Source organism: Gymnogyps californianus, chromosome 1 (assembly GCF_018139145.2).
Source record: "Gymnogyps californianus isolate 813 chromosome 1, ASM1813914v2, whole genome shotgun sequence".
Lineage (NCBI taxonomy): Eukaryota > Metazoa > Chordata > Aves > Accipitriformes > Cathartidae > Gymnogyps > Gymnogyps californianus.
This window is the reverse complement of record NC_059471.1, coordinates 162,952,219-162,971,822: the sequence shown is the minus strand read 5'-3', so window position 1 is coordinate 162,971,822 and position 19,604 is coordinate 162,952,219. Positions and strand designations below refer to the sequence as shown.

The following is a 19,604-nucleotide window of genomic DNA, read 5'->3' as shown; positions in this document are numbered from 1 at the left end:
GATTAAGTAAGATCTTGAGCATGCAAAGCCCCTCCTCTCCTGTTAGGGAAGTTTTTAGCATGGAGGGATGGATTGGAGAGAGGAGGATAAAGCTCTGATCTTCTTTATCAGGATCTGGTGTGGGAAGGAGCATCTAACACGTGCCGGGGTCTTCTCTTTTGCTGGGTCTGATAATTAGAACAGAAGTGTCTTTGTTTCTCAGTTTGCTCCTGTCCATTTTGCCAGGCTCAGCCTTACAGCGCCAGTGTGAGTTGATAGGAACCAGGTATTCCAATGCTGGTCTGTGAGCCCCAGCTATTGGGGACAGCCCAGCAAAACCATGCATGGCTCTAAGCATGGAAGTGGCCTGAGTGAAGTCATTAGGACTTTTCTTGTGCCTAAAGTGAAGCATTTCACTGGCCCAGCATTTAGAGTCTTAAAAAGTGATAGGGTTTTGCTCGCTCCCTGTAGCATGGTGTTTGGTCCTGTAAGGAAATGCATTTGATTTAACCGAATAGAAACCAAAATGAAAGAATTACCTAGCCAGGTTGGGTGGTTGGGAATTTCAGATTAGCTGGGGAAGTTTCATGATCTAGATCCCAATCTAATCAGGCTCAGAAATCACACAGTAGATGCTTTGGTAGAATTCTTATTATGATACAACTACATTACAACCTCTTGGGATTTTCCTTGTGGTTTGCTCCCCCCGTTTCCCAGAGAGAACGTAAGAAAACAGCCGGTGATAACCATCGGTGGCGAAGCCATTCAGGGAGAATAGTCCCCTACTAACCCTAGGCGGTCTTCCGGTGAGACGGTGTCCTCCACTCACCCAAAGCTGGAGCCAGCAGACAGACCCTGCAGATGGTCAGTGCATGCTGGCTGCTGGGAGCAAGAGAAACGATCACATCTCTCTCTCCTGGAGCACAGCCTGCCAGCCAGGAAGTCCATGTCCTTTCCTGAAATCTTCTGGTCCGTTCTGGCTGGTCAAAGCAAGCAGAGTGGGGTCACTCGGTCTTGCCAGGCGTCACTAATGTTTGTGAGAGCTACTGTCATATATGCCTAGGTCTGCTTCTCATCAAATGATGGCAAGGTAAAGTGACTGGGAACGTGGTAGCTGCCCAGTGCCAGGTGCAGCTGGACCTCCTGGTATTGCCCCAGATTCAAACTTGTCCTGAAAGCAGGACAAACATCTGACTGCATGTCTGGAGGGACCAAAGGACTTCGCAGGAGCTGCTGCAGCAATTGACTGACATTTATGGCTTCAGAAAATGAAGTTCATTGAGAGGAAATTCATAGAATCCTAGAATGGCTTGGGTTGGAAGGGACCTTAAAGATCATCTAAATTGTCACTTAGCATTTTGAATTATTAGCCTGCAAGGGACATCTGTAAGTTTTTGTCTAGAGATCTGAGAGCGCATATCTCATCTTGTGTTTGCCATGTCCACAAAGTCTCCTGCCAACACTGTGTGTCCTTCTTGATTCATAATCCCTGAAAAATGAGCTCCTGCCCAGGAGAAGAGCTTGTGTAACATCACTAGCAGGATGCATCAACACTGTGCTGACTTCGAGCCCCAGGGAAGCAGAAACTGTACTATGGAGTAGAGTCATAGCAGTGAGGAGTGTCCATCTGCCCTTGCATCCCTGCCACGGAGAGCATTTGAGCTGCTTTAGTGAATGGAGTTGAAATGTTGCCTCTGGAAAGCTGCAGGCATGGCCACAGATTGCATCATTTGGGCTGGCTGCACTGTTATCAAATCGTTATTTATTATTATTGTAATCCCATGTTAGTGGAGGTCTCAGCAGCTCTGCTCCATCACTCAGAAGCCCAGTCAGCCCTTAACAGCACATTTTCTCACAGACTCAACCAGGCATAGTCAGCTTACACTAGCCCTAAGTGGGTGGCACACAGAAGGGGGCACCTAATGCGACAGAGAGGGCCTAACTCCAGGAACACCAATTTAAATGGCAGAGGCCAGGGCTTCCTTCAGTGTCTTTTCTGTAGGTCTTGTGGTGCAGCTACCCACACTGCTCAGCAGTTCTGGCTGGGCCCCTTGGCACATTTGCCCGAGGAGCGTGTTCAGCAGTGCCACGGCTGCACGCAGTCCCAAGGGGAGGAGCGGGGTCCTTCAACGTTTGCCTTGGTCCATGCTCTCCCTCCTTTTAGATTTTCATTCCAAAGAGTTGCCTTTTTTTTAAGCACAACCAAATTCTTGTCCTTTGCTTCCCCTCCCCACCCCAACCCCTTCGCCTCTCTGCAGTGCTCAGATACTTCTGTTGGTACCAGAGCATGTAAATGTCTCTTTTAAAACCCCTAATTCTACTCCTGTCTTTAGAGGGATCTCACTACAGAGGTCTGCTATCAGGCCCGAAGCACACCAGGAACTGCAGAGCACCACTGCTCAGGTGTTATCGGTAGGTACAGCCTTCCTGGCAGTCTGAGACCCCAAAGAATCGTTTCGGACATTCAGACCTCTGATACAACCCTGTTTGTTACAAGGAGCTGGGCGAGGGGGCTCTTTGTGCATCTCTCCAAGTTGCCGTCTTTCCCTCAGCTCCAGGAGTGCTCCCTCAGCTCCTTCACAGGGCCACATCCGCAGCGCTTCTGGAACTGCCTTTCCACTGCCTCCGCTCCTGCTGGTGTCTTGCAGCCAGCCTCAGACCCAAAACAAGACACAGTGGCACACCTGGGTGCCTCCTCAGTCAGAAACTCCTGCAGATTGTTGCTGTGGGTCTTGTACTTGGTGGTGGCACCTGGCTGCACACCGATTTCTGTGGCCACCATTACAGAAGGGAACTTAGTTGTTTCTTATGTGCATCTGAAAGCACAGCTCATGGGGAACCCACCAGCAGCAGTGACATTTGACCAAAGAAAGGCATTATTGGTTATTATTACTAATTGCTGTTCTCTCAGCTTCCTCCAATGAGATGAAAGCTTGGCTTGATGATCTAATGGAATGTGTCCTCTTAGAAAATAAAAACCACTTTTGTCTGATTTTCAAAGGACACAAAGCTTACACAACAGTATTATCTATCCATCCATCCATCCACTCCTCCCTCCCCAGAACATGCTGCCCACCTTGGCAAAGGGATAAATATATTTAAATATCTTTTTGTATTTGACAGATAAGCTAGGAAGAAGAGAGTCCATTTAATGCCTCCTCAGAGAGGAAACCTGCTGTTATTTGTTCTGTTTGATCTGGGGCATGTGCATTGGCAGCAAACACCCCAAAGCACGTGCTGCCCCTGGCAGGCAGTAGTGAGGGGACAGGCAGAAGCCAGCAATAGAGGGGACTTTGGTGACAGACACGGTAGGTTACTCCCCTGAAGTGTATCTGGAAATAAGGACAAAAGCCTGTAGAAATCTCTAGAAGCTTTACAAATCCTGCTGCTCTTGAAACATCTTTCTTTTCTTCAGTCACCCAAGACCATTCACCTTAGCAGCACAGCCATTATTCGGGAATTCCCACATCACCTCACAGGGGGATGTCTTCTGCTGCAGGTCCCACAGATCAGACCTGCTCCTCATGGTCTGTGTGGAGGCTCCAGGCCCACCCACAGGGTTTGGTTCTTGCACCAAACCCAGCTTGGCAAGTGGTTTCCTCTTTCTTCTTTTATCCAAGCAGACCCTTTGCCAGAGGTCAGTCACTGCCTCTTTGCAGACATCTGTAATTTTTTTTGTTCTTGTACACTCCACTGACAGCTTCCAGATTTAACTATTTATTTGCGTACTGCATTGGGCTCGATAGGGAATTTTTTTCACCTTGGCAGGGGCCTGCAGACTGAGTTTCACCATGGCCTTTCTGAAAGGATGCTTGCCCCGCATCCCAGCACCTTGTCTTCTACGGGGCCGAGATGTTGCTGCTAGTGGCAGCGGGCATCTACGGAGCTGTAAGGACACCCAGAACGGCAGCAGCAGGGAAGGCTGTGGCCAGACCAGGGGTGTCTGCATCCACAGCAGATATTACTTTGAAAGAAAAGGAGGTGGGAGAAGGAGTGACGAAGCCAGCATGGGAGGGTGGACAGCTGAGGGTGGTGAAAGTGGGACTGGGGCTCTGCATTGGCTAAAGACCCTGCCTGGCGCCTGAAACATGGGCGTGCAACACTTTGGGTACTTTTGATGGTATCAGCGTGGGGCACAGACACGCAGGCTTGATGAGGCCTTGCACCGAGTCCCCTTCCCACCTCTGAAGGGGCTGCCCCTTCCCCGGGCAGGGTATTGCATGCATACACGTGTCTGTGTATGTGTACATGCATGCCTGCCTCCCTATGTGGAGGAGCAGTGCCGGGATGCCCTGAGCGAGCGCTGCAGTTCAATGGAAGGAACCGCCTGCACCTCCTGCCTGAGGCGAAAGGCTTTCTAAAAATTAATCCCCCAAAATGAGTGCCAAAAAGCTAATGAGCTTTGCTTTCCCACCCCTCCCCGCCAAGACATCTCCCCCTTCTCGGGGTGCTCACGTGGCAGCCGGGCTCACTACAGCTCTGCTCCTCTGCACGTGGCCTTTCCTTGTGAGGTGCCATTTGCCAGAAAACTAGGTGCTAGGCAGGGAGAAAACGTGAGAAAGGCTCTTGGGATCACTAGAAGTTGTGCTGCCCTGGGCAGGAAGGACACCTAGAGCTGCCTTTGTGCATTTCCCTGCTCTGGAAACGCTCTGGGAGCCTGGGCAGAGCCGGCTTTGGGAGCTCTCTGAACAAGCCTTGGCAGGAGGCAGAGCCCAGGAGATGCCAAGAGCAGCAATAAACCATGGCGTTTAAAGCAGGATAGGGAAATCCAAGGCCAGCAGTTGCTGGGCCTCTGCCAGGGTCCGTGAGAGACTGTTGGGTGGGACAGCAAGGAAGATATACGCTCCTCCGGCCACTTCCTTCTCAAAATGGATAGGCTGGCTGTAAGGACCTCAGCTGTCCCTCGGCCATCCCTTCCCTTCCCAGGCTCACTCACCTCTCCTGGGAATGATGTGGCCCCTGGCAGGAACAGGGATCCTGCAGCATCATGGCCCAAGAGGTCAGAGCCCGATGGAGATACAGGAGTCAGCTGAGCCTGGGGAAGGCATGTGGGCTGAAAGACAACAACCAATCCCCTGAGAAGCCTGGGCAGTTTGGCTGCCGCTGATCCCCAGAAGCCAAGATATGAAATGGTCTCAAACAGGAGAAGATCCAGCCTGCCGAGAGCTTCTTTTGAAATACTGCTTCTGTATTGAATCCCCACCACAGCTCCCAGGGGCAACATCCAGCCATGTTGCAGTTATCCTCAAGCTGTTTGGCTGGGAAAAACAGGCCATCTCGCTCCCGCGGAAGTGGGACTTTCCCTCTCTGCCTCTGAGCTTTGCTGGGGTACAGACGGGGGAGCGTGCCTTGGTATTCAATTAGAGAAACTATGCAGCTCTTCATCCTTCCCGACCGCCTGCCTGGAGGGCCCCAGCACTACCGAAAACCCACAGCTAAGGCAGACAGAGGAAATCCACAGAGAACAAGGGAAATACACCAAAGAGCACCTCCAGCACTGAGTATTTTTCCGGTTCCAAGCAAGCCAAATCTACTCTAGCATGTGGGTTTAGAGATTTCCATCCCAGCCCTGGGTAAACGTCATTTTTGGGAGGATTAATCCAGATGGTAACAAATAACCCTACTTCTGGGACACTCTGCTATGTCTGTGCCTCCCGAGGCTCTCAGGAAAAAGTAGGAGTTTTCTGGGGTGCTGCCATCCATAAGCTAAACTGCAGAGAGGAGCACCCCTGACAGGGGCAGTCTCAGGAGCTGCCAGGGCCAGGACTGTTGCCGTGGGGAAGGAGTCAGCTGGAGCTGTCATCTCATCTGATCCCTGCTCTTGTCCTTGCTGCACCTGGATCTGCTTTCAGGAAACACCACCCCTGCCTGGAGGGGGAACCGCAGAGAAGTGGGAGCTGCAGAGGGAAAGAGGTTATTTGGAATGGATGGGCCCCGTCCCCTCCCATCCTGGGGAGAAAGGGGTGCGGCTGGATGAGACATGGTGCAGAGGTCCCGAGCTGCGCTCAGGGCTTTCCTGGAAGCCCCAGGAGCTAGCTGTCCACAGGACCTCTGCCCAGAGCCACCCCACAGGCCCCCAACCAAGCCTGTCCAGCACCTTCCTCTGCTCCTCTTCCCTCCCACCAGTCACTCCCATCCAGCCCTCTTTTACCATTTATTTAACACATCACTTTCTGCCCAATGTTTCCTCCTTCAAGTACCCTATAGCGTTACCCCCTCCCCCCCTCCCCGTGCCCTCCAACCCAGCCAGTGGCCAGCACACCTCCTCAGGTTACAGCTCCTACTGCTCTCCTTGCATAGGATAGGACATAACATGGCCCTATTCTTGGTTGCAACGGCTGCAGCAAACACAATTAAGAGCGATGACAGCATTTGCATCACCTGCTGTCACTGCCCAGAAATGTTTCCCTGTAGTGTGGGCAGACTCAGTCACAGAATTGCTTAGGAATCCCATCTGCAGCTTGTGTGCTTTGCAAGGCAAACTCCCTCTGCCAGGCTGCTGTGTGATGGCATTAAAGGTCTTTAGCAGGAAGCCTTCCTCCCACCTGTCAGGGGTCTCTACCGCTGCTCCTCTTAATCCTCCATCGGACCTGGATCCTTCCTGGCTGACCTGGGCTCTCCCCCTTGCCTCAATGTCTGTTGAAGCTCCTAGGAGGACATGAATACTGAAGTCACCACTCCTTTCCCTGCATCTCCAAAATACAAGTTTATTTTCTTCAGTGAAGAAACACCGGTGAGGAGGGGTTTACAGCTAGAGGCTCAAACCTGGAAGGAAAACACTGTCGTTTTTCTCCTCATGCTTTGTCCGCCTCACAGTTTGACAGTTTTGGTCCCCATCGTACTGGAAAAGCTGCCCTCACTCTTGTCAGCATGGCCTCAATAATCTGTGGAGGGTAAGACTAATGCCTCTCACGTTGTACGTACTCAATAGATGCACCTTATAAGTGCACCGGTCTCCTCATTCCCTCTGCACTACAAGCTCGTACTCAGGCCTCTCCTCCTCTGACCAGAAGGACATGAGTTGTCATGTTTGCATCCAGGCACAGTGGGGAGATGCGTAACAAGTCTCCTCTCCTCAGGTCTCGCTTGGGTATGACCTTCTGGTCACTCTGGCAGTTTAAACAGCAGTAGCAGGGTGTCTCCACGGGACTCCCTTGTCTTTGCCACATCTCCAGTTTTGGCTTCATCAAGAATCCAAGATTAATCTGCATCATTATGGATTTGAAAAATAAAACTGTTTTATCAACAAATGTTTTCACACTGACCTTTTCTCCCAGGTGCAGTCTTCAAACACAGCATCCTCTCCAGGGGGCATCTGCACAGACGCCTCTCATGGCCCAAGCTGCATGCGACTCGGTGGGTAGGGCTAAGGGCATCATCCCTGGCAGGGTGCACGCTGGCAGGAAAAAGAACTGCCTGATCCAGTTGAACAGAGCAGCCTACACAGCGGAACAACCTCTAGATGAAGATGATTACAAGACCTGATTGCTGGAGGTTTCAAAACACAGGTTACCCAAACACCTGAAACTGTGTGTTAATGCAGAACGTGTAGATTCTTGGTGCTTGGGGGAAAGAAAAAAAAAAAAAAATAAAAAAAATCTTAAACACATCTAAAGTTCACCAGAACTGTGCGTCTGATGAAGAACTGCAGAATCTGTTAATACACACACAGGCAATTTTGCACTCAGCAAGAAGAGCAGTAGATTATACTTAAAGATGGGAGAAAGTGAAAGCAATCCAGTGCTTGAAGTCCTCCCTTTGCTTCCCTCCTTACAGCAGGGAAAGCTGAAACCAAGATAAAAGCCTTTGCGGGCTATTTGAAAAATGCAAACACACACTGGATCAGGAGAGGGTTTAAAGTGCACACTTTTATTTTCTATTACAAAGGCTAAAAGAAGCAAGTTTGTGGTTTTTTTTTTTATTTAAGAACAAAACCAAAAATGTTGTTAAAACATCTACATTATTATCCTGATACTAGACCTTATGAAAGATACTAAGTTCTTTTTTAATAGTAAAGCGTGGTATTCTTAAATTATATTAATACAAAGACATATTAAAGGACTCGAAATCATTACTACCCAGCTCAGAACTGCAGCATCCCCTTGCTATCGTTTCCTTTCACTTGCTAAAACCCATCCATTTTTGACATACAGTTTCATACAAGCTAAGTAGGGTATTTTTTGTTTTTTTACTTCCCCCTGTAAAGGTCAGGTTAACTCCAACACCAGCGTCACTTAAATCCCTGCCCCTACCAAAGGATTTGGGAAAAGATTTTCACTAAGTCCTTCAGCATTTAACAAGCTGATCTAAATCAAAGTCTCTACTCTGTGTGAGTGTGTGTGTCTGTGGTGATTTTACAGGATATGAGATTTTCTTCTAATGTTACAAAATTAAAACGTCACTTCTTTTGTTAATAACCCTCAGATTTGGTTCTGTGCTGCAAAATTTTCTTTTTCCCCTCACATGAATAAAGAAAAGAGAGAGTTATCACAGGGTCTTGTGAACGCACCACTAAAGCAGCCCCACAACTTGTGGTTTATCTGCTGTAGAGCCGTGAGCGCTGAGCAGTTCTGCTGAGAGTACATAATGTGCTGAAGAAAACCCTCTTGGCTTGATAAAGCGAGCCTGGGAAGTCAAGTGTGAAGCTTCCTGCCTTTCACAATGTCCCTTTAAATAATATAAGCAAAGCCTTATCATTAAAACTTTACTCGCTAGTTAGCAGTATAATACTCTTTCACTGAGATGGGACTGCGAGGACATCCTAGGGGGTTTCAAAAATGTGAACAGGGAAACCTGTCCCATCTCAAAATTTATACCTATCTATATAAAACCCTCCCCTCTTTGTTATTTCCCTTTCCCTAACCCAAATAAAAGTCTTCATATTTAAACTGGAGATGCTGCGTTTCCTGGCCCGAGTCCTTTTCCTTTACCCTCATTTAAAAGATTCCTTCGATACCACACACATATAATATTATATAGAGCGATATATTTAATACCTGTGTATATATGCTTCATGGGAGGGGTCACATATATACACACTAAAACAAGTCTGGTGACAAAGTACTGCAACACCACAGACCAGGTTATCATATCAGGGAAAACAAAAAGAGATACTCGACGCAACCCCCGTGACCGTGGGCCTCCCTCGCCTCACGCACACTCGCCCTCTCCCCACCTCGGCCCCCGTCCGAACCTCCGAAGCCGCGCCGAGCAGCTCGGCTCTCATCGCAGAGACGGGGAGAGGGGACAGCGACCCACTCTGTAACCTAAACAAGTTATCGTATGAGAAATCACAGCGCAGCGAACGCTAGAGTCACACTAGAGATGCAGGTTTGTTTCAAAAATAAAACACATGTTCCAACGTTCCCCGATCCAGATTTGCTTCCTTGGCGTCTCTGCCCAAGAGGAGCAGAACGAGATAACCCAGGAGCTGATGCCTACCTCCTCCCCCGTCTCTCTCTGTTTATAAAGTTGACCAGCTGAGCACAAGGAGCACCAGGAGAAGGTATGATCCGGACAGCTACAGCAAAGGGCACAGGAGAAAATACAGCACCTGACCGCTCAAAACCTGCCATGTCGGATATGGCATTGGGTCACTCTCTTTCCCCACAGCACTACGGATCCTTCCCCATCTCGTCCTTCTCCCCACACGTGGGCAGAGATGGAAATAACCACTTCTGTCCCCTCTTCTCCCAATAAGCCACCTGTGTATCATCAGATGTTACAGTCCTGGCCCCTTCCAGGCCAGGTCTCAAGGTGATGTAGAGCTAGGAAGGGAAGCTCATACCAACCCAGTGACCATCATCCACATTTTAAAGGAGAGGAAACAAGCTCAGAGGCACATTCAGCTTACTTGGAGCACACAGTATCTCTGGAAAGGCCCAAGACCAGCACGCAGCGCACTCTGCTCCTGGGCTGTAACTACCCCAGTGGAGCTGATGCACCTGCCTGGAGGCTGCCCCCACAGCATCTCCTGCATTTCCACATCCCATCTCTCTTGAAGCTGGGAACCCCAAGGATATGGGAGCAGGGAGGGAAAAGGGGGACCCAGCAATGCCAAAGCACCAAGCAGTTCATGGCCAGATTGTATTTGCCACGGATGCAGCACTGCCAGCTCCAAGGGCTCTGAGCTTGCTGTCCTGGGAGACTCTGTGTGAAAAAGACATCCCCTACGAAGGCTGGGAGGGAGATGTGTTTGTGTTTGAGTGGATGGTGCCATCCATGCATGCAAAACTGCAGAGCGCAGCTGGGCTGCAGAAGAAAGGAGAAAAGGGAAGCTCAGGACAGGACACACGTTTACTGCTTACAGGATGAGACCGCCAGAAAGGACAAGGCTGGCATACAGAGCAGTACTGCCTCTCACCGCTCCCACTATAAAAGCCAAAAATCCTGGCCCAGAGCTCAGCACCACTGGTTCCCCCACCGTGGCAGAGCACATGTGAGGCAGGACAGGAGCAGGTGCATGGCCGGGTCCCACTGTGCCACTCACCCTCCACCGCAGTCCCTGCCCTGGGTCGCATCCTGGCTGCATGGCGCGTCCGCAAGCTCCCTGCCCCGGCTCCGAGGAGGAGGGGGCTGGACCTCTGGTGCTGGTAAGCGCCCTTCCAGCTGGATTCCCATCAGCAAAGCATCGCCCGTGCTGCTCGATCGTGTCCTTTTAAGTGGGTCCCCACCCAGTTCTTCTGGCAGTGCAGGGAAAAACGCAGCTCTAAATAACCAGTAACACACACCATTTAAAGAGCAAAAAGGGAACCCCATTACCTCCCTCCCTTACTTCAGGACGCAAGGCAACACAGAAACACAGGCTCCTTTTGGTGACAGCCTTCCTCCTGACTGATACTGCTGCATGGACTACGGTGACTCCGCTACACCTTCTAGATGGCTTCAGTCTTACTTGCACCAGTCACACTAGCCAAAAAACCCAAACCAGAACTACCCACTCTGAATACCTGTCGCACACTGAGAAAGACATCTAATGAGGAGTCACCAATTTGCTTTCTGGGTACAGTCAGCTGAAACAGTCTGAAGTCACCTACAATCCAGTTCCTGCTGCTGCAAGCAGTTTTATTACTTTGCTGCTTTTAGCTACACTCTTTATACCAGACGGCTGTTACCCTCCTCAGCACCAGTTGTTGCCTCGGGGCAATAGAGACAGCAGGAGCTTAAGCCTACATGTTTTAAGCCAGAGGTAGTGGTTTTCCTTCTTTTGCACCTCAATTCCTAATTCTTCTGGTACTGAACTCCCAGGAGAGCAGGCCGGCTGCTGCAGCGTAAGTGGGGCTTGCTCTGCAGCACTGAGAAAAGGAGCACATGAACTTCATGGTCACCTTTTCACCAGATGTCTGGCCCTTTCTCTCAGCTTTGTCCTCTGGACCTCTGCAGCCACACTCCAAATTGAAGGGCAGGAGAAATTCTCCGATTCGCAGCCCAGTACAGAATGGATTCATTCCTTTGAATAAAGGACAGCAAAACCAAAAAGATGGAGAGGAAGGAGAATTTGGGGGAAAGAAGAGAGAGAAGACAGATCACAGACTCAGTGAGCATGGCGTTCGCTGGCCAAGGAGAATCAAATTCACGATTTCATTCACCACTAATAAATCATCGTCTCATAATCTTAAAATGAAAGAAAAGAAAAAGTTCTCTTTGCGAGACACAAGATCTCGCTCTCCCTGCTACTGCCACTCTCGGAAAACCCGCCCCATGTTTCTCTAGCTGACAGGCTCCCCCCCTCAACCCTTACTATACGCCATCCCGCAATAGGAAGTTGTATTTCCCGAAGTCGTCATCCCTGGGGCAGAGCAGCATGTCCTTGCGGGCTTTGGCCAGTTTCTGTTTCAGCACCTCCCTCCGGTCTAGCCACTCCGTCAGCTCGTCCTGGCCGTGGGCATAGCGACACTCCTCTCCTTCGGGGCAGGCCTTGCTCTTCTGGAACCTGCCGACACAAGCAGTGCGATCAGGGGGGCACCCCCAGGACAGGGTTTTGAGCTCCCCGTCTGGGATACTTGATCTGGGCCCACTGAAACATGCTGCTGTCCTGGTTTAACCCCAGCCAGCAGCTAAGCACCACGCAGCCACTCCCTCACTCCCCCCGCCCCACTCCCAGTGGGATGGGGAGGAGAATCGGGAAAAAAGGTAGAACTCGTGGGTTGAGATAAGAACAGTTTAATAACTAAGGTAAAATATAATACTAACAATAATAATAATGAAATGTAATAATAATAGTAATGAAAAGGAATATAACAAAAAAAAAAGAGTGAAAAAAAGAAAAAAAAACCCAACACAGTGATGCAGAATGCAATTGCTCACCACCCGCTGACCGATGCCAAAGCAGCGATCTGCCCCTCCTGGCCAAGTCCCCCCAGTTTATATACTGAGCATGACGTTCTATGGTATGGAATACCCCTTTGGCTAGTTCGGGTCAGCTGCCCTGGCTATGCTCCCTCCCAGCTTCTTGTACAGCTGCTTGCTGGCAGAGCATGGGAAACTGAAAAATCCTTAACTTAGGATAAGTGCTACTTAGCAACAACTAAAACATCAGCGTGTTACCAACATTATTCTCACACTAAATCCAAAACACAGCACTGTACCAGCTACTAAAAAGAAAATTAACTCCATCCCAGCCAAAACCAGGACACCTGCAAACTCTCCTTTCTAAGGGCGAAGCGATTCTCCTACAAACCCACGTGCAGCCGGGGAAGGCAACACGGAGTTCTGGGCACAGAAACAGAGCAGCGAACAGAGCAACATCTATGAGGGGATTTAGTCAACGAAATAATGTGAGCTGGAACTGGACCAGCAGGGATGAGGAGAAACCACCGCACAAGAGAGGAAATGCCAGGTAACAGCCACGAGAGACAGAGCCTTCTCTCTAACCAAAACGGCATTTCTAACCATCACAAGCCTTCTGAAGACACCTGAAGGTGCTGATTCAGAGGGTGTGAGACATTCAAACCATTTAATAAAGCACCTGGGATTCCCCCAAGCATCGGGCCAAGCAGACTGTTCAGCAGCCTGAGAGCATTCTGGCTATGGAGGGCACAGGTGCAGACATGAAGCTTGCTCTCCTTTTCTAAAGACACGTGCTTGGGAATGTATTTTCACTACTCAGTAGTGTGGCTGAGCACCTCTGGGATCCAACAGCAGCCTCACCATCACCCAAACCTATCGGCTCGTCCCACTCCTCCTCCAAGCAGAAGCCCCTGGGGACTCTGTGAGAGGAGGAGGAGGTGGTGAAGAAGGAGGAGGAGGAGGAGGGATGACGGAGGCCCTGGGCCTGTTGCCCTGTCCCTGCAGCAGCAGCACAGGAGGGAGACGAGGCAACAGTACCTTTCGCAGAGCCGGAATTCGCCCATGGGGAAGCGGTAGCTCCAGCAGCTGGAGTCACTGTCCGAGGTGAAGACCTTCTCCTTGTGCTTCTCCGACTGGATGTGTTGCTGCCATTGCTTCTTGCTATTGCTGTTCTTCCCACAGAGCCAGCAGTGGTAGCCCATCTAACCGGTGCAGACAGGGCAAAGGGCCAGTCAGTGCGTTAACAGCCCCACCCATCGGCCTTCCCTGTGCCGGCATTGCCTCTCCCCCTCTCCTTCCAGAGCGTCCTGGAAGCTCCACTCAGTCTATGACCTCCCGCACTTCCCTGCCATGTCATCTTTAGGACATTGTGTTGCCACTAAGGGGGAGCAGAGGAGATGCTCCCCCTGCTGAGACAGGCTCAGAGAACAGGACAGCTCAGTTCACTGACATTGTCCCCCTGCCCCTGCTAACGGCCCAGGTGGGGTCCGACTGCAAAGCCCCCAGGTGCACAGGCAATGCAGGACTCTTCAGGAGCACAAACCCGTACACCAGCCACCGCCTCTGGGCTAAGGAGACACATCTGCCTCTAGTTTTCCCAGGCCTCTGCACTCCAGACTCAGCTCTTCTCCAGCCTTCTCCCTCTTTTCCAACAGGCCAGCAATGGCTTTGCCAGCTTTCCCAGGAGTGGGCAGGAACCCTGGGGAGAGGCTGAGCCCATGCAAAAGGGAACCTAAGGTAGACTCCTGCTGCCTTAAGGATTAACAGAAAAGCCATTGCAGAGCCTTGCTGACCCTGGGTCAATCCGTTCCCGCCTCACCTGTGCTGCCCTTGCTGTGCTGCTCCAAGCTGTCCATTTAACCTACATTAGCACGGGCTCTTTCCCACAAGAGCAATGCAGTCCCTGCTAGCTCACACCCAGAGCACAGGAGAGGGGCAGGCTGTCAGCACCGAGGAGGAGGGATGAAGGACAAGAGATCAGCTGATTACCATGATGTCAGCATAGTCGGTGGGCATCTGGATCTGTTTCTCCCCTTCTCGCGAGGTGAGCGGTGTCCCCTCTCCAGGCTTCCCAGGATTGTGTTTCTTTAGCCACATGTCATAGGTCTGCTGCATATCTAGTACTGCACAAAGGCGACCCGTGAAGTCACTCAGACAACCTCCCGCACCGTGCACAAACTACGAGAAAAGGACGAACGCTGGGGCAGCCCTTCCCTCCCCTCTCCCGTGCAGCAGCAGCTGCTGTCAGACTGAGGGCCTGTGCTCGGGAGGCCCGATGTCACCTCCCCAGATGAGAGCCCTGGGGAGAGGAACCAAATTCACACCACACCGCCTGGCGTGGGGGGTGTCTTCTGTGAGTCGAGGGGCAACCGTGACAGCAGCTACACAAAGTATTCAGGAAGGAGGGAAAGTGCCTCAAGATCTCCATGGACTTCACCCCATAAGGTGATTCTCCATCAGGCCTGATTCTGCTTGACCTCAGCAGACATCTCACTCCAGCCAGGGAGCTAAGGCAGGGGCTGGATTCAGACCCGTCCCTTCCCTCTAAGCCTAAACTTTATCCTCAGCACTCAAGAGGGAGGAGAGCCCTTAAGCAAGCTGGCCACAGGAAGCACCGGGGAGGGGAGGAAGACCTAATGATAGCCTGCCCCAAGTTTAAAACCTGCCCAGAGGAGTACAGTCGATGTCTCTTGGTGCTTTTGGTTTAAAACCCACTCAGCATACTAGTGGGAAGGGAAATTTTGGGTGGAAGCTTTGACTGCACATCTGCCTTTCCAAGACCAGCTCCTTAGAGAGGCTATGGAAACATAAATGTTTGCAGACACCGATGTGATGCTGTAAGTGCGATGCGTTAGTGATTTGCTCCTCGCTAAATGGGTAATTGAGAAACTCAAGGCAATTGGGGATAATGAATGCAAATTCCCCCAAACTGAAACAACGCTGTCGTTTGAAGATTCACCTTCATGCTTGAGCAAACACACCCAGACTGGTCTGATGTGCTTTAAAGGCCTCAGCAACAAAATGACTTGAACTGTAACAACTAACAGCGTTTGGCCCAGCAGAGAGAAAGACCCTCCATCCAAGCATGAAGACTGAACAAATTCAGGGCAGGCCTGAAAACCGTCAAGCTTTCCAGCATCTCCCAGCAGAGCTAGGTGAGCACCTGGACAACTGGGCCTTGCAAAGAGCTTGCTGTTGTTCTGAAAAAACAAGGATTGCTGCCAGAGAGCTGGCGGTTCAGGACATAGGCAATCCCCCAGCTTTCCCCCAAAAGGTAAGTTGGGAGCCTGCATAATTAATTCCAGACAAGCTCCTCCACAAAGGCACCACCCAATGATGTTCTCATTCAGGATCTCAAATCCACCCCTTTGAATACAATGCCATGAGCAGGGAGTGCCACAGTCCAGGAGCAAGGGATATGAGCAGAAATGGGCAAGAAAGCCAAGGCAGATACAAGACAGACAAGAAAGATACAGGAGCAGCTACAGGGAAAGGACTGGTGCTTTGGCAGAGCTCCATATGGAGCCAGGCCTGGGACAGTACAGGCAACTGGAGGGACAGCACAGGGTAGATTCAAAGAGCTGCAGAAAGGGAGGGCAGCAATGGAGCAATGCAAGACATGGGACCAATATGCACTAGTCCCAGAGCGAGGGACTCAAGATATACATTCACTTTTAAGAAAAGTGCAACTCTAAATCACTGTAGACAGACCTGCCCCATAATCCCACCTAAGCTCATGGTACCAGCTCTGTCCAGCTCCATCTCTGTTGTCAAGAGTATGTCTTAACAGACCCTGCATCCACTGCCCAAATGTCCTCTTCCCTTTCCCCAAACTCTCTGGCCCATTTTTCCCCCACTCACTTTTATTTTCCTTCATGAAGGTCCACATGTCTCTTTCCTCAGGGCTGTGGGCGAAGGAGCAGTTGCCCACATACTGGCATTTCCTGCCATTTTGTGCATGGATACACAACTGTTAAAAGACAGAGAGCAAAATTTAGCATCTGCACAAACACTCCTTGCTAGAGGGGAAAGTGGGTTCAAAAAAACAGCCGGGGCATTAAATTGCATGCAGGAGAGGTTGCAAACAGGACACTTCATACGTCATTAACTCATGCTTCTTTTCCTCAAGCTCCTGATGACACAAAGGGTAAGTTTTCCCTATAAACATGCAGGCAGCTCAGTTCAGCACCTGGCCTCTCTCTTTTTGCCATTTCCATAGGCGACCGGGTGCAGGTATGCTTAGCACTGGCCCTGGGGGAGACAGCCAGGGAGCAACCTGGATCGACCCAACAGTGTCTCCTGCTGGTCATGTTGCTGGTCCCCAAAGGTGATGACTCATTCTCTAGCCATCTCCAAGCGGGCGAAGAGTGGCCTCACAGGTTGCTTAGACCGTACTAGCGCGCACACAACTTTACCTCCCAGCTACGAACAGCATCATTGCTAGAGAAAATGAGAAGCCTTCCAAGCATCATATTTACCGATCATCCCTTCTCCCCCAGTCCTGCCACCAGAGGAGGACAGCAGTGTGGAGACCAGCTGGGTCTCTCACGCAAACTGGGGAAAAGAGACAACGCTGTCCCTCTCTGAGTGGGGTTGGGTGGGTGCTTGGGCAACGCACACACTCGTATGGCAACCTGCTTTGCTGCACAATCTGCGACTCACCTGCTGGCCTTGTCTTGTACTGCAGCAGCTGTAAATAACTCTTGCTCCCCTCCCCAGCTTCTAGCAACTGGCCTGCAACTGGAGAGCGCTCAAGGCCTCACGCGTGGCCTTGCCCCTGCCCACGGACTAAGGGGCAGCAGATCCCATAGGGTAGGGGGAGAGGAGCTTTCTCCTTCAAGGGAGAAAGGAAAGGAGAGGGAGAGAGAAACTATCAATTGCCATATTCAGGGCTGGGGTTGGAGGTTGGATATCTGTAGTTTTCCTCACAGCATGTGGCTTTTTAGCTGAGTTCTTAGTTTTGCTTTCAAAACACACCGTGAGCAAGTTTCACAAGCTACAGCAGCACAGCCACAGCAAAGGCAGGGATAGGCTTCTCCCAAGCGCTCCGTCTCACCTCTCACCCACATTGAGAAACCCTGACCTAAGGGGAGACTTAAATCTCATTCCCAAACCCTGCGCCAGCCACTTGAGATGGTGACTGCATTAACAGCAACGTCAGAAACTTGCATACGTGCGCAGAGTGGTTTAAATGGGTGCTGCTCCTTTTTCTGCCCCACCCTTTCGCTGGATGTGTTTGAGATCTTGCTGCCATCAGTCTGTCCTTGCCTCCCACCTCAGCCAACACATGCCTGCCTCCCTGCCAGGTCTACAAGGGACCAGCCCTCAAAGCACTGCACCATGGTGGGAGGGACGGGGAAGGGGCACCTGGCTGTGCTGGGCATAGGGCTTACATCATATTGCTGTGGGAAGTTGCGGATGGAAGGCAGTGGTCGGACAGACACCCACTTCTTCTTTGCTTTGGACATCACCAGCAGGACGCGACGTTCCTTTGTCCAACTGAAGAAGAGAGAATAAATCAAGAGAGGCAAAAGGAAGAGCAGACCAAGGTTTTGTTTTCCTCAGAGACCCTTAAATATTGAGAGATGACCAGATCCTCCAGTCCAGCTTGTCCCTGCACTATCCGGCTGCTCCTAGACATGCACATCTGTGACAGAGAAGCCACAAGAAGGGTGTTTTAGGAGGATTTCTCCCTATACTTATCACGTATTTCCTGGGGTATCTCGTCTCATAAAGCCACAAAAGTCTCCCCCAAGTCTCACGTGGCATCACCATGGATTACTAAACACCTGCATTCCACCCTTCGACACAGCCAATTCTTGTGCAATCAGATCCATGAAAAACATTTGGGAATATTTTCTGCTTGAAAGGTGCAGTAGAAATGCAAGTCATTACAAGCACTGTCTTATGAACAGGTGCCAGGAAGTATTAATTCTCCTGCAGCACAAGCAAGCAATCACCAGGAGATACCCTGGGCAAAACCCCCAGCTCTATTCAGCAGCTGCACAAAGAGGTGTGTGTTATCCTTCCCGTTCCAGGAAGCGATCTTCACCTGCTCACTTCCTCCAGCAACTGCTGCTTCTGTCTCTTTTTCATCAAAGGACCTACATTTGCAATAGGATGCTGGACTGTGCCTTTGTGGCTTGTGTTATGGGAAGTGAAGTCCTATAAACCCTTCCATCCTATCCTGCCAGGCTGCCTGGGTGAGAGGTGTCACAGTTTCCATGACCCAGTGGTGACTTCCCAGCTGATATTCCTCTTCTATCACACCGAACATCCTCACAGGCCCCAAGGAGCCAGGAGGTGCAAACAGACAAGACACACGTCAGAGAAGAGCAACCAAAGCAATGAAAGAGCCAAGGAAACTGATTTAAAAGGAAGCAGAATACCTTGAATCATTGCTAATAGTGACCTGACAGACATCTGCAAAAAGCTAGGAGTATAAACAAGTGCAGAGTATAAACAAGTGCAGAGGAGAACTACCTTAGTGACCTTGCTAAGAAAAAATGATAGCAAAGGGGAAAAAAGGGAATTGTGGGTGCTGGACTGCACGCAGCAGGACTAACAGTTTGCACAATGCTGGCAGCAAATACAAACAGTAAAGAAGAGATCTGGAAACTGGAAAACAGCTATCATCTTCAATGCTTGCTATAGTGACAAACATCCCGAGCAGCGAGAGGCTGCTAGGAAACTTTACAGCCTCTTCCAAAGAGGCCAAATGAAGCCCTGGAGAAGGTAAGAGGAGACATTCCTGCCCTTGAGGAGGGGTGGGGGAAAGAGAAGGTTGCATTGCTCACCAGTGGCGGGCTTTGGCACTACAGTACTTGAGGTCTTTATCTGGCTCCACGAGCTGCCCGTTCCTCCAGCACTGGCCACACACAAATTTCATCTGGAGGTCAAAGGTGCTTGATGTGGGAGCCCGAGGAGAAGCCTGGGGAAGAGAACCACAACCTCAGGCAAACAGAGCCAAAATGCACCCCCCAAACTGCCATGGAGACGCTGGCGGCTCCCCGCATGCCCACGTGCCAGCAACAAGCCAGATGGAATTAGAGACAGCTCAGCTCTCCTTTGCCAGTGTTAGCTGGTGGCCCGTCGAGATACCAGACAGGAGCAAAACCACTGCTTGCTTCAGCATGATTTCCTGGGCTTTGACGTCTGGCCAAAAGCAGAGCCAGCCTGGCAGCTTCAAGCACTGACCAGGCCTGGCTGTGAAACCCCTGCAGCGTATCGCCATGTACAGACAAGCTCTGCGAGACCTGCCCCAGCACTTAATCCCCACTTCCCCACAGGGAGAGCAATCCACTTCCCCGCAGGGAGAGCAATCCACGTCCCCCTCG

The 19,604-nt window shown here is 50.7% G+C and overlaps 1 protein-coding gene across 3 annotated transcripts in view; it reads right to left on the bottom strand.

Annotated features, from left to right (window-relative positions):
- Nucleotides 1-11,684: 11,684 nt before the first annotated feature.
- ZC3H7B (zinc finger CCCH-type containing 7B) overlaps nucleotides 11,685-19,604 on the bottom strand; it is a 48,040-nt gene continuing 40,120 nt past the window's right edge. For all 3 annotated transcript variants that reach the window (XM_050892492.1, XM_050892506.1, XM_050892499.1), the window contains exons 18-23: nucleotides 19,065-19,198; nucleotides 17,661-17,766; nucleotides 16,129-16,237; nucleotides 14,257-14,390; nucleotides 13,306-13,469; nucleotides 11,685-11,911 (exon numbers count right to left, since the gene is read on the bottom strand). In XM_050892492.1, the coding sequence (XP_050748449.1) occupies nucleotides 11,719-11,911; nucleotides 13,306-13,469; nucleotides 14,257-14,390; nucleotides 16,129-16,237; nucleotides 17,661-17,766; nucleotides 19,065-19,198 (840 nt within the window). In that variant the 3' untranslated portion in view covers nucleotides 11,685-11,718. The remainder of the gene's footprint in view (nucleotides 11,912-13,305; nucleotides 13,470-14,256; nucleotides 14,391-16,128; nucleotides 16,238-17,660; nucleotides 17,767-19,064; nucleotides 19,199-19,604) is intronic.